This window comes from Bactrocera tryoni, unplaced genomic scaffold, assembly GCF_016617805.1.
Source record: "Bactrocera tryoni isolate S06 unplaced genomic scaffold, CSIRO_BtryS06_freeze2 scaffold_7, whole genome shotgun sequence".
NCBI classification, from domain to species: Eukaryota; Metazoa; Arthropoda; class Insecta; order Diptera; family Tephritidae; genus Bactrocera; species Bactrocera tryoni.
This window is the reverse complement of record NW_024396366.1, coordinates 4063448-4081088: the sequence shown is the minus strand read 5'-3', so window position 1 is coordinate 4081088 and position 17641 is coordinate 4063448. Positions and strand designations below refer to the sequence as shown.

At 32.2% G+C, this 17641-nt stretch overlaps 3 protein-coding genes across 7 annotated transcripts; 2 read left to right on the top strand and 1 right to left on the bottom strand.

The window, feature by feature from the left end:
- Positions 1-2114: 2114 nt before the first annotated feature.
- Positions 2115-3179, top strand: LOC120781711. 2 transcript variants are annotated; one of them, XM_040113945.1, is made up of 5 exons: positions 2115-2154; positions 2207-2398; positions 2470-2655; positions 2721-2787; positions 2890-3179. In XM_040113945.1, exons 2-4 carry the CDS (start codon positions 2209-2211, stop codon positions 2768-2770), a joined length of 426 nt encoding a protein of 141 aa, XP_039969879.1. In that variant the 5' UTR covers positions 2115-2154; positions 2207-2208; the 3' UTR covers positions 2771-2787; positions 2890-3179. The 2 variants fall into 2 exon arrangements, with proteins under 2 accessions (XP_039969879.1, XP_039969881.1); XM_040113947.1 differs by having other exon boundaries at positions 2721-2814; positions 2890-3163.
- A 23-nt stretch (positions 3180-3202) lies between these two features.
- LOC120781710 (protein ALP1-like) lies at positions 3203-5195 on the bottom strand. Of its 3 annotated transcripts, XM_040113942.1 has the most exons (5): positions 4866-5195; positions 4759-4794; positions 4403-4694; positions 4062-4332; positions 3203-3973 (listed from the first exon to the last, which is right to left on the bottom strand). In XM_040113942.1, the coding sequence occupies exons 3-5, from the start codon at positions 4573-4575 to the stop codon at positions 3464-3466; spliced, it is 954 nt and encodes a 317-aa protein (XP_039969876.1). In that variant the 5' UTR covers positions 4576-4694; positions 4759-4794; positions 4866-5195; the 3' UTR covers positions 3203-3463. The 3 variants fall into 3 exon arrangements, with proteins under 3 accessions (XP_039969876.1, XP_039969877.1, XP_039969878.1); XM_040113943.1 differs by lacking the exon at positions 4759-4794; XM_040113944.1 differs by lacking the exon at positions 4759-4794 and having other exon boundaries at positions 4927-5195.
- Positions 5196-12166: 6971 nt separating this feature from the next.
- LOC120781466 (eukaryotic initiation factor 4A) lies at positions 12167-15574 on the top strand. Of its 2 annotated transcripts, none has more exons than XM_040113689.1 (5): positions 12167-12255; positions 13179-13405; positions 14161-14774; positions 14841-15064; positions 15120-15574. In XM_040113689.1, coding segments are annotated over exons 1-5 (1212 nt in total). In that variant the 5' UTR covers positions 12167-12253; the 3' UTR covers positions 15265-15574. The 2 variants fall into 2 exon arrangements, with proteins under 2 accessions (XP_039969623.1, XP_039969624.1); XM_040113690.1 differs by lacking the exon at positions 12167-12255 and adding an exon at positions 13100-13118.
- The last annotated feature ends 2067 nt before the right edge of the window (positions 15575-17641 follow it).

The following is a 17641-nucleotide window of genomic DNA, read 5'->3' as shown; positions in this document are numbered from 1 at the left end:
TTCAAGTGAAAGTGAAGATGAGTGCACAGAAAACTATAATCTTCCCACTGCAAAAGAAGCTTTATTAAATATGAACGAAGTCATTCTTTATGTATCAGCACATCAATCAACTTTGCTGCCGGAGTTTTTAAAGTTAAAAACGAAATTGGAACAAAATATAAGGTTATCAAAATTAAAACAAACTGAAATAGATACATATTTTCTAAAGCATAGTTGTACATATATCCGTATTCTAAAATGTGTTACTTTCTGTTTTTCTATTACACACTTATATATTGAATTCAATGTACGTTTTTTTTAACAAGTTTTTAAAATAAAGGCGTCCAACGTAGACAGGTTTTACTGTAATATTAACATGCTAAAATAGGAAAGACGAATGCAGAATTTTTAAAGAAGAAGAAAAAAGCGAAAAAGCGCAAAGCATTTAGATTTTATAAAGTTTAATTCGTTCTTCGATAAATTTATATTTAATAATTATTTTGTTTTTAATTTTATATATATACAACAACATAGCTTTAAAGGAAAGCAATTAGAGATTCCAAGCGAAGCCACGTCTTTCTCCACTTGGTCCTTCCAACGAAGTGGAGGTCTTCCTCTTCCTCTGCTTCCCCGGGAGTACTGCGTTGAATGCTTTCAGAGCTAGAGTGTTTTCGTCCATTCGGAGGACATGACCTAGCAAGCGTAGCCGCTGTCTTTTAATTCGCTGAACTATATCACTGTCGTCATATATCTCATACAGCACATCATTCCATCGAATGCGATATTCGCCGTGGCCAACGTGAAAAGGACCTTAATCTTTCGCAGAACTTTTCTCTCGAAAACTTGCAACGTCGACGCATCAGATGTTGTCATCGTCCAAGCCTCTGCACCATATAGCAGGACGGGTATTATGAGTGACTTATAGAGCTTGGTTTTTGTTCGTCGAAAGAGGACTTTACTTCTCAATTGCCTACTCAGTCCGAAGTAGCATCTGACGAAATTATATAGAACTTCAAAGTTATGACTGTCAACAGTGACGTGAGAGTTAAGTCGCGAGTGCGACAACTGTTTGTTTGATGACAGGAGATATTTCGTCTTGCCCTCATTCCCCACTAAACCCATTTGGAGAAAGCAGAACTGACGCGAGTATTGAGGCCAGTAATATCAATATCATTAGCGTACGCCAGCAGCTGTACACTCTTATAGAAGATGGTACTTGCTCGATTAAGTTATGCAGCTTGAATTATTTTCTTTAGAAGTAGGATGAAAAAGTTGCATGAAAGGGAGTCGCCTTGTCTGAAACATCGAACGGCTCGGAGAGGTCCTTCCGAAAACCAATGGTTTCGGTTGCAGCTGTACGTAAGGAGTTTGAAATGCCGTCCCACAGTTCACTTATACCGAGTTGTTGACGAATGCTCTCGGAGAGCAAGAGTGGAAGTCGAGCAGAAAAACGTTCGGCTATCTGTTGAGATTGCAGCTTTCCGTCGTCGAACCTTCCATGTGTTTGTTGTCGCGTGCGTTTTTTGCTGTACAGAGGCGGGTGCGAATCTTGGCTATAACAAAATAGTGGTCCGAGCCGATTTAGGACCTCGGAGCGTACGCACGTCTAACACACTGGAGACGTGTCTTCCGTCTATCACAACATGATTGATCTGGTTGGTGGTGTTTCGATCCGGAAACAGCCAGGCAGCTTGGTGAATTAGCTGGAATCTGGTACTACAGATAAAGTCGCGAAGAGAGATTTTGACATCGTGGCGGGGGAAACAGAGAACGTACAGTTATAGAGAAGGTTCATAGTGTGCCGATTGTCAAAACGTTCCTCTTTTTGGAGGGGTTGAGTTTTCTATTAGTGGATTTCACCACAAAAATATTATTAGCAGATTTCACCAATATTTAACATGAGGGGGTCGAAAATAGCAGAATTGAGCATTTTCGTTGTTAAAGGTGGGTTTCCAGCTCTCAAGAAAAGCAAACACTTCATATAAAAAAACGCTTATGAAATGATCAAGAAGGTTTCTGATGTTAAATTTTCTTGTGGCAACATCCAGCTCTCAAGAAATTCAGTAAGTATATTTACTACTTTTATTTTATAAATTGTGGATAGGCAACACTGGTTTTGCGAAGAAACATAACAGTTTCTATATATTTCTGACGCAAATTGAGTGGGAAGAAGAAGTAAGTTGGTGGTTTTATTTGAATTTTGTATGTTATTTCGTTTATTCCTTAGAAATGGATGACTTAACACCTGTTGCAAAGCGGCAAAAGAGGATAAAAAATTTCACAGCGGGTGAAAAACGAGAACTAATTAAAGCAGTGGAAGAATGGCCCCAAATATGGGACAAAACAAACGTTATGCATTCAAATAAAAATGCTGTGGAGCAGGCCTGGGTGCACATAAGCAATTCCGTTGGCAAAACTGGTAAGTGTATATAAATTAAATTTTAATTTTATGAATCTCTTAACTTCATTTTATTTGTTATGTTTATATAGTTAGTGAGTGCAAAGCTGGATGGATTAGCTTACGGAAGAGCTGTCGCTATCACGCCAAAGTGGCCCGCAAGTATAAAAGTGGTAGCGCAGGTGGAGAAACGCTGGAGGAGCCTTTTTTTCAGACGCGATTGATTGGGATTTTGCTGAAGAAATGGCATTTTTACCAAATACATCACACAAAAGAACGTAAGTCTATTAAATATTATATATATTATTTTAAAATTTCATAAATTTTTGTTGTGCTTTCGCAGAACTTTCACAAGTCCAACGTTTGAAGATTTTGATTCAGCTTCCCCGATAAATAGAGCGAATGAGGAGGTGTTAAGTGTTCCGCAATATGATTATGTAAGTGTATATAATGTGCATGTAAATGGATGTATATAATGTGCATGTTTTATTTTTTGTTTGTGTATTTTGCAGAATCCAACACCCACCACAAGTAGTCGTACGTTTCGCGGAAGCCAAAATGACGAGGCATGGAATCGGTTCAACAACATTTTAAAGAAGCAAGAAGATTTGGTAGCAGCAAAGAACAACTCATCATATGCACAAGTTCTTGCTAGTTTTGAGTGGTTGTTGAATAAACTTCCACGGTAAGTTGGTGATGATATGTGTATGGAATTTTACAGTATGCTGTTACAGAATGTTAATGAACTTAAATCAAAAAATTAAAATAAATATCTTTTTATACTCACTTATCTTCTGATTAGTTATGAAATAAATAAACACGAAATTTGGAAACATCAAACTTCTTTTTATAAAAAACATATATACATGGTTTACATAAAATAGATAGCAATTATTGTTTTTTAAATAAACATAAATATTTAAAAATTCAAAGAAATGTTGCATTATTTTGCCATGGAACAGATCCAGATGTAGAATTTACATAATCTTTTAAGACATTTCGTACATATTTTCCATAATCTGATGCTCTTCCCCGGTAGGTACCTAAATCATTTAAAGGGCCTTCTTGTTGTTGTATAGTCTCCCATTATCCTGATTCCCAGAATCCATCGATGCCCTCGAATCCACAGAAGATAGGAGGATTATAAGTTTGTCCACATTTATTGATGAGGAAGTTATGAAGCAGGCAGCATGCTGAAACAATTGATCGTGCCCGGTCCGGATGACAAAATAATACCTTTCTGAGGCAAAGCCATTTTGCACTCAAAATTCCAAACGCGTTTTCAGTACACCGTCTTGCTCTACTTAAACGGTAATTGAAAATTTGTTCCTCTTTGGAAAGGTTTTTGCTGTTGTAAGACTTTATAATACGTTTACGCAGTGGAAATGCGTCGTCTCCTACAATGAAGTATGGTACTTTTTTGCCATCAATAAAGCCGTCGGCCGGAAATTGGCAGCTGTCATTAAGTATGCTGATACCAAATCTCGAATTCTTCATAATATTGGAGTCTCCTTCGCTTCCGTAAGCAGCAACATCCACGTATGTGAATTTATAATTGGCATCACATGTGGCCATCAACACAATAGAATGGAATCCCTATAATAAAAGCATATTAATAAAAATTATTAACTACCGCACGAGGGTATTATAATCTACATATATGTATATGTACGTATTCACTTACGTTGTAATTATAAAATATGCTTCCAGATTTTGGTGGGGCTTTGACAGCTATGTGTTTGCCATCGATAGTCCCGACGCAGTTCGGAAAATTCCATTGTGTTCGAAAGCAGTTCGATATCTCCAACAACGAGTGTTCTGTCCAATCTGGAATTTCATTTTTCAATACGCTGCATATTCCCTTACACACATCGGACACGATTCTACCAAAGTGCTGCTTGCTAATACGATAGCAGGGGGCCATATGGCGTTGTATATCTCCAGAAGCCAGGTACCTGAAAAAAAGAAAAATCATAGCGGTTAAATCCTATTTGTGCTAATATAGTACCTTTTTTTATAACATACTCTAGTACAATTGCTAACTTAGCTTTAGTAGGAATGAAATCGTTCGGTCTAGTTCGGTTCCAGTATTTCCCAAAGCTTATCAAATACACTCTGTGGCATACGAAAATTTTCGATGAAACGAGTTGGATCGTTCCGTAAGTTTTTGAAGTCGGTGAAAAACCTCCCCTTCTCATTCCTCGCCTTGAGATAAGGGCTCACCCAATGACAGGGTCACCTGCGTTTTAATTAGGTTTTTCCAGACTCTATGATGGTCATGAACGCGCCACAGTTCAACAACATCATAAGATTTAACCTAAAATATAAGAAATACATTTGTATAGACACTATAATTTGGTAAAATATTATATAAAATCTACTCCTCGTCTTCCATTATGAATTCTAAAAATGACCACCTGTAAAATAAAGAATAATCATTAATCATGATATTTTTAAATAAATTAAATATACATAAAAGGAAACTTACCAATTGCTTTGCTCTAATATCTTTTACGTTTGAATAACTCTTTGCTTTTTTATACACATACACAATTACTCCTGCTCAAATTTCTATTCCGTTCGATTAGTTTTTCTTCAAATATCTTTTACGTTTGATTACTTTTCACACTCTTCTTCTTTTACTTTTTAACATTCACGGTGCGATATGAAATGTCAAAATTTCTTGCTAACTACTATTTCACACAAAAGAAATAATATCAATAATTTCTTCAGCATTTACTTTAGAGCTGGAACCTAACCTTAAATGAGAAAAGTGATGCTAATTTCAATGTTTAGAAATGTATGCTTACAGATTCGCGTGTTTACAATGCGCAAACGACTATGGATATCATTTATAGATATCATGAAAGATATAAGTATGTATATATTAGATATCAAAGTACATAAGTATTCATGTACATACATATGTGCAATTTGACCTATGTATGTAATGATGAATTCCATTAATCATATTTGTATAATTACCTAAATATTATAACTAATATAATTATAATTAATAAGTTTTGTTAAGGTATTATATAGTGTTATATACACCATTATGTATTTGTTTGCTTTGGGCATTAAAGGTTCTGATAACGGTTTAAAAGACCATGCCGTCGCACAGATTCACATAAGCATGTAAAAAGATTTTATAAAACCATACGCATAATGTTCACATATTCACATATGTACATATGTAATTTTGTGTGCACGTAAACAAATTTGAAAGAATCATTCGCATTATGTTTGTAAATTTGTCTACACACCAATTTGTGTGTAAATACAGTATATACACCCATTGTTTCTTACAAAAACTCCGTTGTCACGGACAACCAATTGCCGAACTTCACGTTTTATCAAAAAGTCGAACATTGTGTTGTTGGTAGAAAATCCAAGCTGTGCCGAAAAAAATAAACGAATGGCCGCCGATTGTCACGCTTTCCTTGCCGCTGTACAGCTTCGCCTACAAACAAGCGTAAATATGTATGTTTGTGTGTGAGCTTGCATACATATCGACGCAGCTGCGTAAAAATATTTCAGAATTTCAAAATATTTTTTACATTCCTTGACAAATACAGTCAATACTGGTTATGTGCCACATTTAAAGATACAGATATTTGTAGTTAGTTAAAAATAAAAATATAAAATGGTACATAAGTGAGTGCGGATACTTGAATGAGTCGTACTTAAAACAGTAATTTCTAGGTATTTCAAAAAAACAAATCGTGAGATGCAGCAAGATATAATATAGGCTGTTAAGAGTGATGAGGGAGAAATTTGATTTTCACTTAAGCGGAGTACTACATAACCGGGATTGACTGTACACAAAAATCAGAAGAATATTGAATATTTTCTTTGAAAAATTTCTAGACTTGAAATTCGACAAATAAACTATGTTGTCTATTTTATTCTAATATTTTTTAATACTTATATTTCCGAGGTTGTCACTTTTTCCTTCCCATACATTTCAGAAATATATTCAATTTATGATTTTTAGCTTTTGAAATCGTCGCGAAAAGACGGTTGTAGGCAAGGCATGCTCGGGGAGATGTAATGGCGTCTGCTTTTATGAATGAATCGAATATGCTTTTTGAAAGTACGTTTGCGTTCATGAATGAAAATTTTGTTGTTGGGAAATTTACTATAAATTTTGACGTCGGCAATTTGGCTGCCATATTGGTTTCTGATGCTTGTTGTTTTTTGTAGAACAATATTTGTAATTTTTGCGGGTGACATATCCCTATGTGAACGCATGTAAGTATGTATGTTGTGTATGCATTGTTTGTGTGGGAATGTCATTCGCACATATTTACATGTGTAAGCATATAAGTATGTATGATGATGTTTGAGACGATTGCTGTTTTTGCAGAAGAATGTTTGTAGTTTTTGGGAGCGACATATTTACATGTGTACGCATGTATTATTTGTGTGAGAATGTCATACGCACATACATACATATGTGTGTATGTACATATCTCAGGTCATAAGTTCAGTGGAGGGTATAAAAAAGCTATATCATGAAAACTAGAGCTGATAGAGACAAACTGATTACAGATTTGAATTCAGCGCACCCAAATTAACTAGAATCAGTTGATAAATTCAAAGAATCAAATTGTGTGTTGGCCTGTGTAATCATTTGAGTTACTATTGCAATAAATTATTGCTTACAAATCATAAATACTTATTATACTTATTACATACATATGATATGCAAGTAAGTAAGTGTTTGCTTATAAATCAGATTTACTTAAATGCTTACTAAGGTAATAACCTCATAACTTAATAGTTTATTCAGATTCTCGGAAATATTATTAACAAAGTGATTTTTTTTTGTATCACTTAAGTTGATTTTTGCAATAGCAAAGGAAATGGTATTTTATTGATTTCCAGTTGTTCTATTTATTTCATTAATAAATTCAGCAAATTTATCAGTTTTACTGTTTGTTGTTGGGTTATTTATGTATATATGTAACTCGCGCATATAATCTTATTGATAAATGATAATATCTTGATTTGAAATTGATTTGTAGTTACGTACATATTATTTGGACATTAAAATAGCATAATTTAATAAAAATATTATCAATTTTACTCGAATTCTCAAAAATTGGGGCACAATTCCGATTTCTTAGGCGCCGCGATTTGAAAGTACCGTTGGAAAGAGGAAGTCTTCCTGATTAAAAAATATATACGGTTATAGGTACCGCAAACGCTTAGTTTACGAGATATTCGACCTTAAAGTTCAAAAATTCGCAAAATTCGAACATTTCAAGAAGCTATTTCACCACGTTAAACCCACTTTATTTACATTTTTCTCTTCAAATTAATTAAATTACACTATAATCTTTTAAATAAATCCACATTTACACTCTTAGCAGTTTTTTATTTAAAAATCTTTATTTTAAAAATTACATTTTACACTCGTTTGAACCTCATTTGTTTACCAAAAATTACGAAGAAATGGAGCGCTGCCATGTGATGACAAGACAATTCGCTGAAATTCCTCTTTTTCGCAAAAATTCCTCTATTCATGCATATGGATATTTTCTTTTTTAAATTTATTAAGCAAATAAGTAATATTATATACATGTATTACTAATATTATAACATATGTATAAGTAATATTACATATATAATAATGTTACGTAATAAAGTGTAAGGTTACAGTACAGTACGAAAACTCAAATTTTGTTTCAATATGAGTGCATGATAACCGTAAAATATAACCAGTTTATATCCAAAACTCATATTTTAAATATAATAATGTATATAACGTCACCTAAAATACAAACCAATAGGGGTATTCTCTTGCTCTTGCAAGATTGCAGATTGCAAAAATACTATACCGAAATATACAAGAGCACGAGAGCACCCATTGCAGAATCTAGTGATATATGAATGGCTAATTCGGTCAATTTGTTGTGAATGACTATTAAGCGCGGCTATTGTGAATTGGCGCACCTTCTGCATACATTTTTAAGAAAAAAAACTGTAACAAATCTTTAAAATTTAAATAGAAATAATAAAATCCATTTAAAACTTATCTTCCTCAACAATTTAACGACGTAATATGTCTTTATGTAAAATGGCAACTAAAACAGGGTTGCAATTATATTTTTGCGTGGCATTGCACGCAAATATACATAGGTTTTGGTCTGACATAATTTACAGCCCTTGCAAATATTTTTCTGCGTGTGTTTGTTGTTGTGCCGTTGTAAATCTGCAATTCTTGCACCGTGCACCGGGTCTTGCAAGAGCAAGAGAATACCCCCAATGTATCATAAAAAATAAATTGAAATCGCTGACAGATATAATAACCAAAATGTATAAATTTTATAACGAAAACTTAAATTTTGTTTGAATATTGGATATAAAGTGGTTATATTTTTTGGTTATCATGCACTCATATTGAAACCAAATTTGAGTTTTGGATATAAAGTAGTTATATTTTTTGGTTATTATATCTGTCAGCGATTTCAATTTATTTTTTATGATACATTGGTTTGTATTTTAGGTGACGATATATATATTATTATATTTAAAATATGAGTTTTGGATATAAAGTGGTTATATTTTACGGTTATCATGCACTCATATTGAAACAAAATTTGAGTTTTGGATATAAAGTAGTTATATTTTTTGGTTATTATATCTGTCAGCGATTTCCATTTATTTTTTATGATTCATTGGTTTGAATTTTAGGTGACGATATATATATTATTATATTTAAAATATGAGTTTGAGTGCATAATAACCAAAAAATATAACTACTTTATATACAAAACTCAAATTTTGTTTCAATATGAGTGCATGATAACCGTAAAATATAACCACTTTATATAAAATATAAATGGAAATCGCTGACAGAAATAATAATCAAAATTTATCAATTTTATAACGAAAACTTAAATTTTGTTTGAATATGAGTGCACAATAACCAAAGAATATAACCACTTTCACCACTTTATAACAAAAAGTCAATATATATTTTTATTTTTAACGCAGAAAGGAGTACTACGCGATAGTACTTCAGTCACCCCTGGTATTCGCTCGGCCAGGGTTATTTTTTTAGAGCACGGCCAAAGGCCGACAACGCAGAAAGGAGTACTACGCGATATTACTTCAGTCACATAAATAACGTATTACACATATACATACAGTATGTAGAAAGTATTTTTTTATAGTTAATATAGAAAAAAAAATCACGCAATAAAACAAACAAAGAGAAATTGTTAAAAATCCTATATATTTACTGTTTAAGATGTGGCAAGACTCGTTTTCCTCATAATTGTAAACAATCTAACCTTTTCAACGATGAGTGTGCTAAGTGATTTTTAAATTAATAAATTTAGGTAAAATATAGCAAAATAAAAGTGAAATGTAAGCTTATTTCAAAGCTTAGAGTGTGTACTTAAATATACAAAGAAAAAAATGTGAAAAAATTTTGTGAAACATAGAGAAATAACATGTTTTCTTAGTGCAAATTTTTGAAATTTTAATCGTGAATATTTTAAAAAATATTAGTAATTTTTACATTATTTTTGGATATTCCTCCTCTGGAGAAGCTCCCCTATCCGTACATACCCCATTTATACGGAAATTCGGTTTTTTTACACCTCCGCCAAAGTAATCGGAATCGTGCCAAAATTGGCAAAATGATATTCATATCAATATGATTGCTTGTAAACGTATAAAAATATATGCCAAACGCCCAAAATACGTTTGTAATAGCAATGTATATTTCATGAGAATAATTTTCATTGAATGCTCAGCTTTGTTCACTCATTTCTGTTAAAATTTCTCCTGCCGAGCCAAAAGTGGTGAAATCCACTAATAGAAAATTCATGGCTCTTGACAGTTTACACGCTTGTCCGTAGTTGAACCTTCTCTATATAAGAGTCTTATCACACGAAGCAACTTTTGTTGCGGCAACTCTTGGTTTATAGGCGAGGGGGCGACGAGGAGAGGGGAATCGCGCCGAGTTTCCAGTGTTCAGCAACTCGCTTTGTGTTCTTATTCGTAGCAGTTCGCTGCGACGTTTTTCGGCATTCGTGTTCTTTCTTTCGTAGTACATAGTTGCATTTGCGTATATTTTTTGAAATTAATATTTTGAATATATTTAAAAATTTAATTTCATCTTTTGGTAAGTAATTTGCAAATATGTATACAAATATACATTACATAATATAATATAAATATTTTAGAAAATGGAGTATGACGAAAAAATCGAATTAATTAAAGATATTGTGAAATGTATGGAGGAAGCCATACAAATTGATTCAGACGATAGTAAAAAGGGTGATATATCTTTGTTTTAATAAATAAAATGTATTTCTTAATTGACAGAGCTGATTAATATATGTGATAGAGTGGCCCAAATACCTATAAGGAAAAAGAAACGACAATGGGTTAAAGTAAAGAGTAGACAATGGGTTAAAGTAAAGTGAAAGAGAATGAGAAAAAACTCGAGCAGAGTTGCGCAACACAAGTTGCTCGTGTGAAGGTAATGGGCGACAGCAAAAGAGAATCGCCCGAGAATTAGCAACTAAAGTTGCTTCATGTAATCGCAAACTTATACGTTCTCTGGTGACAGTCACAAAATCTATTACATTTCATTATTCAGAGACGTTTTTAAACTTGAATGAAAATAAATATGTCGATAACAAATATTAAATTTTCTATAACATAGTCAAAAAACATAATTATCAATAAAAGTAAAAATATCTAGTTCAAAATCACTTCATTGGAGTGATTTGAAACTGATCCACGCTAAATCTCTCTGTGCGACTCTAATTTTACGGCATCTACTTGGCAGCATTGGAAATCTATTGTATTATCACAGCTGGTTTAGACACTACAAAAAGGAAAAAAATGTAAACAAACAAATTTTTATTAGAGCAATGAATCTAATTTCTGCCGAAAATCGACTTCCCAAATGAAAAAATGTGTCCATTATTTCCATTATATGGAAAATATTTAAAAGAATACGGCTTTTATTACAAAAAACTATATGACAATGATTTCTTTTGATAAATATTGAGTGATGTAAATTCTTGAATGGCAAAAACAGCTGTTTTTAATCTTTTCAACGGCAGTAAGAACAATGTTGGGTTATGAAATGCTTAAATGTAATCTAATCTTATAAATTTTCGGTCTGAACATGGTATAACGCTAGAGACTGTTTAGTGAATAGTAACTAGTCACAAATTGAGATTTTACCTCAAAATGTCTCAAATAGAGACTGGTTACAGAATCGCGCTATTAAAATCTCAAATTTAGAGACTTGAGACTGTATCACAGTACGGAATCCCATGGCAAGTCTTCCATACAAAATAAGCTAATAGTTTTTTTTTGCTGGTCAAACAAAATACGCCTTTTATTTAAAATGTTCACTAAGCTATAGTTTTACAGATTCCTTTCAGCTAAAAATCAAAGCAATATTAATATTTGGCGATGGCGATTCTTTCTCGTGAGGTGAATTCCCTGGTGGCACCTTTTCATTCTCAAATTTGCCTTGACGGAACTATATTACATACCAATATTAATATACATAATAAAAATAATAATAATAAAATTTAATTTTTTATATATGCGTACATTTCTATGTGCACTAAGTTGCAAGTTTCACCGGATCATAGTACTTATATTAATATGTATATATCACTTTGAATCATTTTTAAACTTGCTCTGATTTTTAGTAGTAATAGAATATGTCTATTTCGTTGAGTTCATCATTGCCAACCTTATAACAGGTGTAAACTAAACGAACTTTTCGATTGGCAAATGACTCAGAATTCGGCAAGATGGAGCCTTTCGCTTGGTTTTTACGAAGCCTATTCAGCACGTGTGTAAAAAGTGCCAAACTAATTTCAGAAAATGTTAGTATAAAATTGACTAATAATTATAAAAATATTGTGTTTTGTGTCCAAATAGTTTTCATTGTTATGATTAGATAAAAATCACCCGTTTTCAAGTAAAATTGGACATATAATGTTTAATATTTGGTTGCCGTGTTGGTGTTTTGCGCATTGATAGTGTTTGTAGGAAGAGTAGCATAAAGAAAATCGTAAAATTCAATACATGAAAAAGAAAACTTCCGAAGTGAATAATTATTGATGTCGGCAATTTGAATGTCAACGCCTCGGAGATCATATCTTTCATATATATTGGGTCGATCAGAATGTATCCATATTGAGCATTGATTTACATATATACAAAGAAATTCTTCGTTCACTGAATATCCTAACATGAAATTTTTATTTAATTCAAATATAAAATTTTAGACATCTGAAGTTATTTGTTCAAACGAAAAATTATAAATATTAGAACATTCATATAAGAATATTATCAGTTTTCTCCATGCAATTGTTCTTTTACACATATGTATAACTGCCGTTGTACTTCTAACCTAGTATTTTCATTCTTTGCAACCCTGTATTGAACATCGCATATATTCGCACACCCAGCAAGAACAATACCAAAGTGTTAAATGGCTTGTATTTTGAGTATACAGAAGTACAAAACAAAATGGCAGATATGTAGTAACAATTGACAAATAAAGGTAGACAAAATTGATAAACCAACTACCTGGTAATAGTTCCTGCAGGGCTTCAAAATGAAAGTTTAGTTGGCATTAGTAACTAGGTGTGCGCGTTTGCTACATTACAATTTCATTCTTAAAATTTTTATAGTAACGTAATTTACTACAAATCTCTCGTACTTTGGAATACTCAGTTAAAATGTACTAATAAAAAAAATTATTATTTTTTTTTTTATAAATAATTGTATATTTATTATATAGGGATGATCGAAGTGATATAGCTCATGAAGGTCCCAGTGGTATGGATCCGGAAGGTGTCATTGAGTCAACTTGGCATGAAGTTTACGACAACTTCGATGACATGAATTTACGCGAAGAGCTTTTAAGGGGGATTTATGGCTACGGTTTTGAGAAACCTTCAGCTATTCAGCAACGCGCCATTATTCCTTGTGTTAAAGGTCGCGACGTGATTGCTCAAGCCCAATCTGGTATGTATAATAATTACAGATGCAAATTGTTGCAAAAACTGTACAACCATATTAGTTTTCGGAATTATAACAATGTATATTGGTTATTGCACAAACTACCTTAAACAAGAATATGCCTGAAGTATCTTATTTTGCAGCTTAGGATAGGTATTTAGTTTGTAATATTTGTGTGATAGTTAAAAAAAATCATATACAGTATTTGAGTAAATCGTCTATCCTAATTTTATGGTTTTTGGTAAAAAAACAAAATTTTCTTAGTGGTTACTTGAGAAATACATTCGGTTAGTGATCTTCACTTTCCTTGAAAAAATCAATATAATAAATAATAATGGTGTGGTAAATTTATTTTGAAATATGAATATGTTTTCATACATATATTAAGCATCTGCATAGCAAAATAATTAGACAATTTACTTTTTTATTTAAAATAATAAATAATTGTTTGTATGTAGCCGTGATTAAACTCTCATAATTTTTTCTGGTTATCCTGTGGAAGCAGTTTACGTCAAATTGCTTGCCATAAATGCATAATAATAATCATTCCATGAAAATTAATCACCAACATCTCGAAAATTCCATAAGTAATTCGTGCGACCTTATTACAAAAGAGAAAAATTTAGTTAAATTGTGAATCTTGACAAATTGGCAAGGTGTTCAGTTTGACAGGTGCAGATAATGTCAATATTAGTAGTTACGAAAGTTAATACGCAAGCTATTATTTACTGGTTCTTTAAAATAATTTGTCACTTTTTAAGGAACGGGAAAAACTGCAACGTTTTCAATTGCTATCTTGCAACAAATCGATATGTCCATCCGTGACTGTCAGGCTTTGATTTTGGCCCCAACTAGAGAGTTGGCAACTCAAATTCAACGTGTTGTTATGGCACTTGGTGAATACATGAAAGTTCATTCGCATGCTTGCATCGGTGGAACTAATGTGCGTGAGGATGCCAGAAACCTGGAATCTGGATGTCATGTTGTTGTTGGTACGCCTGGTCGTGTGCATGATATGATTAACCGAAAAGTGCTTCGGACACACAATATTAAATTGTTCGTATTGGATGAAGCTGATGAGATGTTATCACGTGGTTTTAAAGATCAAATACAAGATGTTTTTAAAATGCTTCCTCCAGACGTTCAAGTTATTTTATTATCTGCCACTATGCCGCCTGATGTTCTTGAAGTTAGCCGCTGTTTTATGCGAGATCCAGTAAGCATTTTAGTGAAGAAAGAGGAGCTTACATTAGAAGGTATCAAACAATTTTACGTTAATGTTAAGCAAGAAAACTGGAAGCTTGGTACTCTGTGTGATTTGTATGATACGCTATCCATTACTCAATCTGTAATTTTCTGTAATACAAGGCGCAAGGTAATTAAAGATTACATAAGGATATGATGTTTTTTTAGATGGTTTAATAATTTATTGAATTGGCAGGTGGATCAGTTGACCCAAGAAATGACAAATCATAACTTCACTGTATCTGCCATGCATGGTGATATGGAGCAACGTGATCGTGAAGTGATTATGAAGCAATTCCGTTCGGGTTCTTCACGTGTTCTTATTACAACTGATTTGCTCGCTCGTGGTATTGATGTACAACAAGTTTCGCTAGTCATCAACTATGACTTGCCATCCAATAGAGAAAATTACATTCATAGGTAACTATATATTTTTTTTATGTAAAATTATATTCTTATTTTATTTTTATTAAAGAATTGGTCGTGGTGGGCGTTTTGGTCGCAAAGGAGTGGCAATTAATTTTATTACGGACGAGGATAGAAGAATTCTTAAAGACATAGAACAGTTCTACCACACCACTATTGAGGAAATGCCTGCCAATATTGCTGATCTAATTTAAATCTCTTAAAGTCGGAAGCTTCAATTAAAGCAGTGTATGAAAACACCAACAATAATATGTGTAAATCAGATTATATAACATCTTACAAGTGGGTGCAGATGCATCTTATTCTCCAAAATAAAAAGTATATATATTATACAATGAACAACTGCAAAAACTACAACTTCAAAAGAAAGATTAAGTTGTTTCAGCTCTTTTCTAGAATATTGATATACATTTATTAAATAACAAAAAGCAAGAACTATAAGAATTATACTACAATAATAAACTAACTGGGCCACAGCTGTAGTAAAGACAGGGCAGAAAGTAATCGTATTTTTGTTTTCATTAAAAAGTATGATTCATAATTATATTTTATCTTATATTTACTAAAATTTTATTTATGTAAAATAGGCGACTGTTGATTAACAATTATATTCAGTTAATAACAGATTGAGCTGGGGCATATATTCACTCAACTATTTTCGTATTACAATTTTCAGTCGGAAGTTTTATTTGTGTTGCCAACGTAAAAATTAAACAGCTGAAAAATTTTAAAGTAAAAACTAAACAATTTAGTTACGAAAAGATGAATATTAATGGCTGGGATTTAGAATAGCATACCCACTTTCGGGGTTAAAAAGGGTATTTATGGATAAGGAAAGTTATATAAAAAATACATATATAACGTTAAAAAATTAAAATGCGAGCTTCTCCGATTTGTAATGAATTTTGCACATATATTTTTTAAATTTTTTATCTACTAACACTTCATTAATTTGGTATTACGCATTTGTTGTTGAAATAGTGTAAAAATAATTTTAGTTTCATATATACATAATTTAAAATGGTTGCAAGCAAGCAAAAATTAATACCGGAATTTTGTTCCCACAACGGTAGAGCAGGAATAAAGGGTTGTTAAACTTATTCCAGTGTGAGAGCGCCTAAAAATTAGCGTTTTTTTTATAACATTTTCCATTATGGCCAGATCGAACAAAATTACAATTTTTGGGCATTTAAATTCAAACACCCAACATTTAGTATGAATAAAAATTACTATATAGCGGTTATTTATTATATGGAGAAACTATTTAAATCTTTTTAAAGAATATTATAACAACTGACTTTTGTCCTTTCAATACCCAATAATAGGATTTAAGCTTGTTAAGTCTCAATCATTAAATGTTTTTAATAATTTTCCATTGAAAATAAAACTATGATGCTTCAAATTACAAAACGTTTCATCAAATATCTTTAGATTTCACAAATTTATTTAATTTTCATTGTTTTACATTTTTTATAAGTGGTCTTGAACGATGCAACTAATCCCTCCGTTTACATATTTTTTTGGTAAGATTTCAATCTGGCCATCGCTCGTTTCCAATTGCTAAACGTCAAAACCTACTGAACTCGATTAGCTGTCAAAGTTCAGTAGGTTTTGACGTTTAGCAATTGCTCTCTCACTTCCAGTGAGAGAGGAGTTAAAGATCTCTTTATCTCTGATTCTGCTGCTACATCACAACAACAACCGGAATCAGAGATAAAGAGATGTCCAACTCCTCTCCCACTAGAAGTGAGAGAACAATTGCCAAACGTCAAAACCTACTGAACTTTGACAGCTAATCGAGTTCAGAAGGTTTTGACGTTTAGCAATTGAAAAAGAGGGACGACCAAATTGAAATCTTATCAAAAAAATATGTAAACGGAGGGATTTGTTGTATCGTTCAAGACCACGTATAAAAAATGTAAAAGCAATGAAAATTAAATAAATTAGTGAAATTTAAAGACATTTGATGAAAGGTTTTGTAATTTGAAGCATCATAGTATTATTTTCAATGGAAAATGATTAAAAATATTTAATGATTGAGAGCTAACAAGCTTAAATCCTTTTATTGGGTATTGAGAGGTCAAAAGTCAGTTATTCTAACATACTTCAATAAGATTTAAATAGTTTCTCCATATAATAAATAACCACTATATAGTAATTTTTATTCATACTAAATGTTGGGTGTTTTAATTTAAATGCCCAAAAATTATTATTTTGTTCAATCTGGCCATAATGGAAAATGTTACAAAAAACCCTAATTTTGAAGCGCTCTTACACTGGAATAAGTTGGACATCCCTTTATTCCTGACCAGAATTCTGTACTGTGATAAAGGTCGAGTCTCTAAATTTGAGATCTCAAAATTCGAACATTTCAACAAGCTATTTCACTATATTTAGCACACTTTGTGCACATTTTTCACTTCAAATTCATTTAATTAAACTGTAAACATTTAAACAAATTCACAATTCACACTTTTTGCAGGTTTTATAATAAAGAAATTTATACTTTAAATATTACTCGTAGTGAGCATCATTTATGTGCTAACCATTTTGAGGAAATGGAGCGCTGCC

Excerpts from the sequence above, each read along its gene's own strand:
- LOC120781710 (XM_040113942.1), bottom strand. The coding sequence starts at position 4,575 with ATGAGAAGGGGAGGTTTTTCACCGACTTCAAAAACTTACGGAACGATC. Across the intron at positions 4,333-4,402 it reads AAGTTAGCAATTGTACTAGA|GTACCTGGCTTCTGGAGATA; the intron begins GTATGTTATAAA and ends TCTTTTTTTCAG. Across the intron at positions 3,974-4,061 it reads GCATATTTTATAATTACAAC|GGATTCCATTCTATTGTGTT; the intron begins GTAAGTGAATAC and ends CTTTTATTATAG.
- LOC120781711 (XM_040113945.1), top strand. The coding sequence starts at position 2,209 with ATGGATGACTTAACACCTGTTGCAAAGCGGCAAAAGAGGATAAAAAAT. Across the intron at positions 2,399-2,469 it reads CAATTCCGTTGGCAAAACTG|TTAGTGAGTGCAAAGCTGGA; the intron begins GTAAGTGTATAT and ends ATGTTTATATAG. Across the intron at positions 2,656-2,720 it reads AATACATCACACAAAAGAAC|AACTTTCACAAGTCCAACGT; the intron begins GTAAGTCTATTA and ends GTGCTTTCGCAG.
- LOC120781466 (XM_040113689.1), top strand. Across the intron at positions 13,406-14,160 it reads GATTGCTCAAGCCCAATCTG|GAACGGGAAAAACTGCAACG; the intron begins GTATGTATAATA and ends TCACTTTTTAAG. Across the intron at positions 15,065-15,119 it reads AGAGAAAATTACATTCATAG|AATTGGTCGTGGTGGGCGTT; the intron begins GTAACTATATAT and ends TTTTTATTAAAG.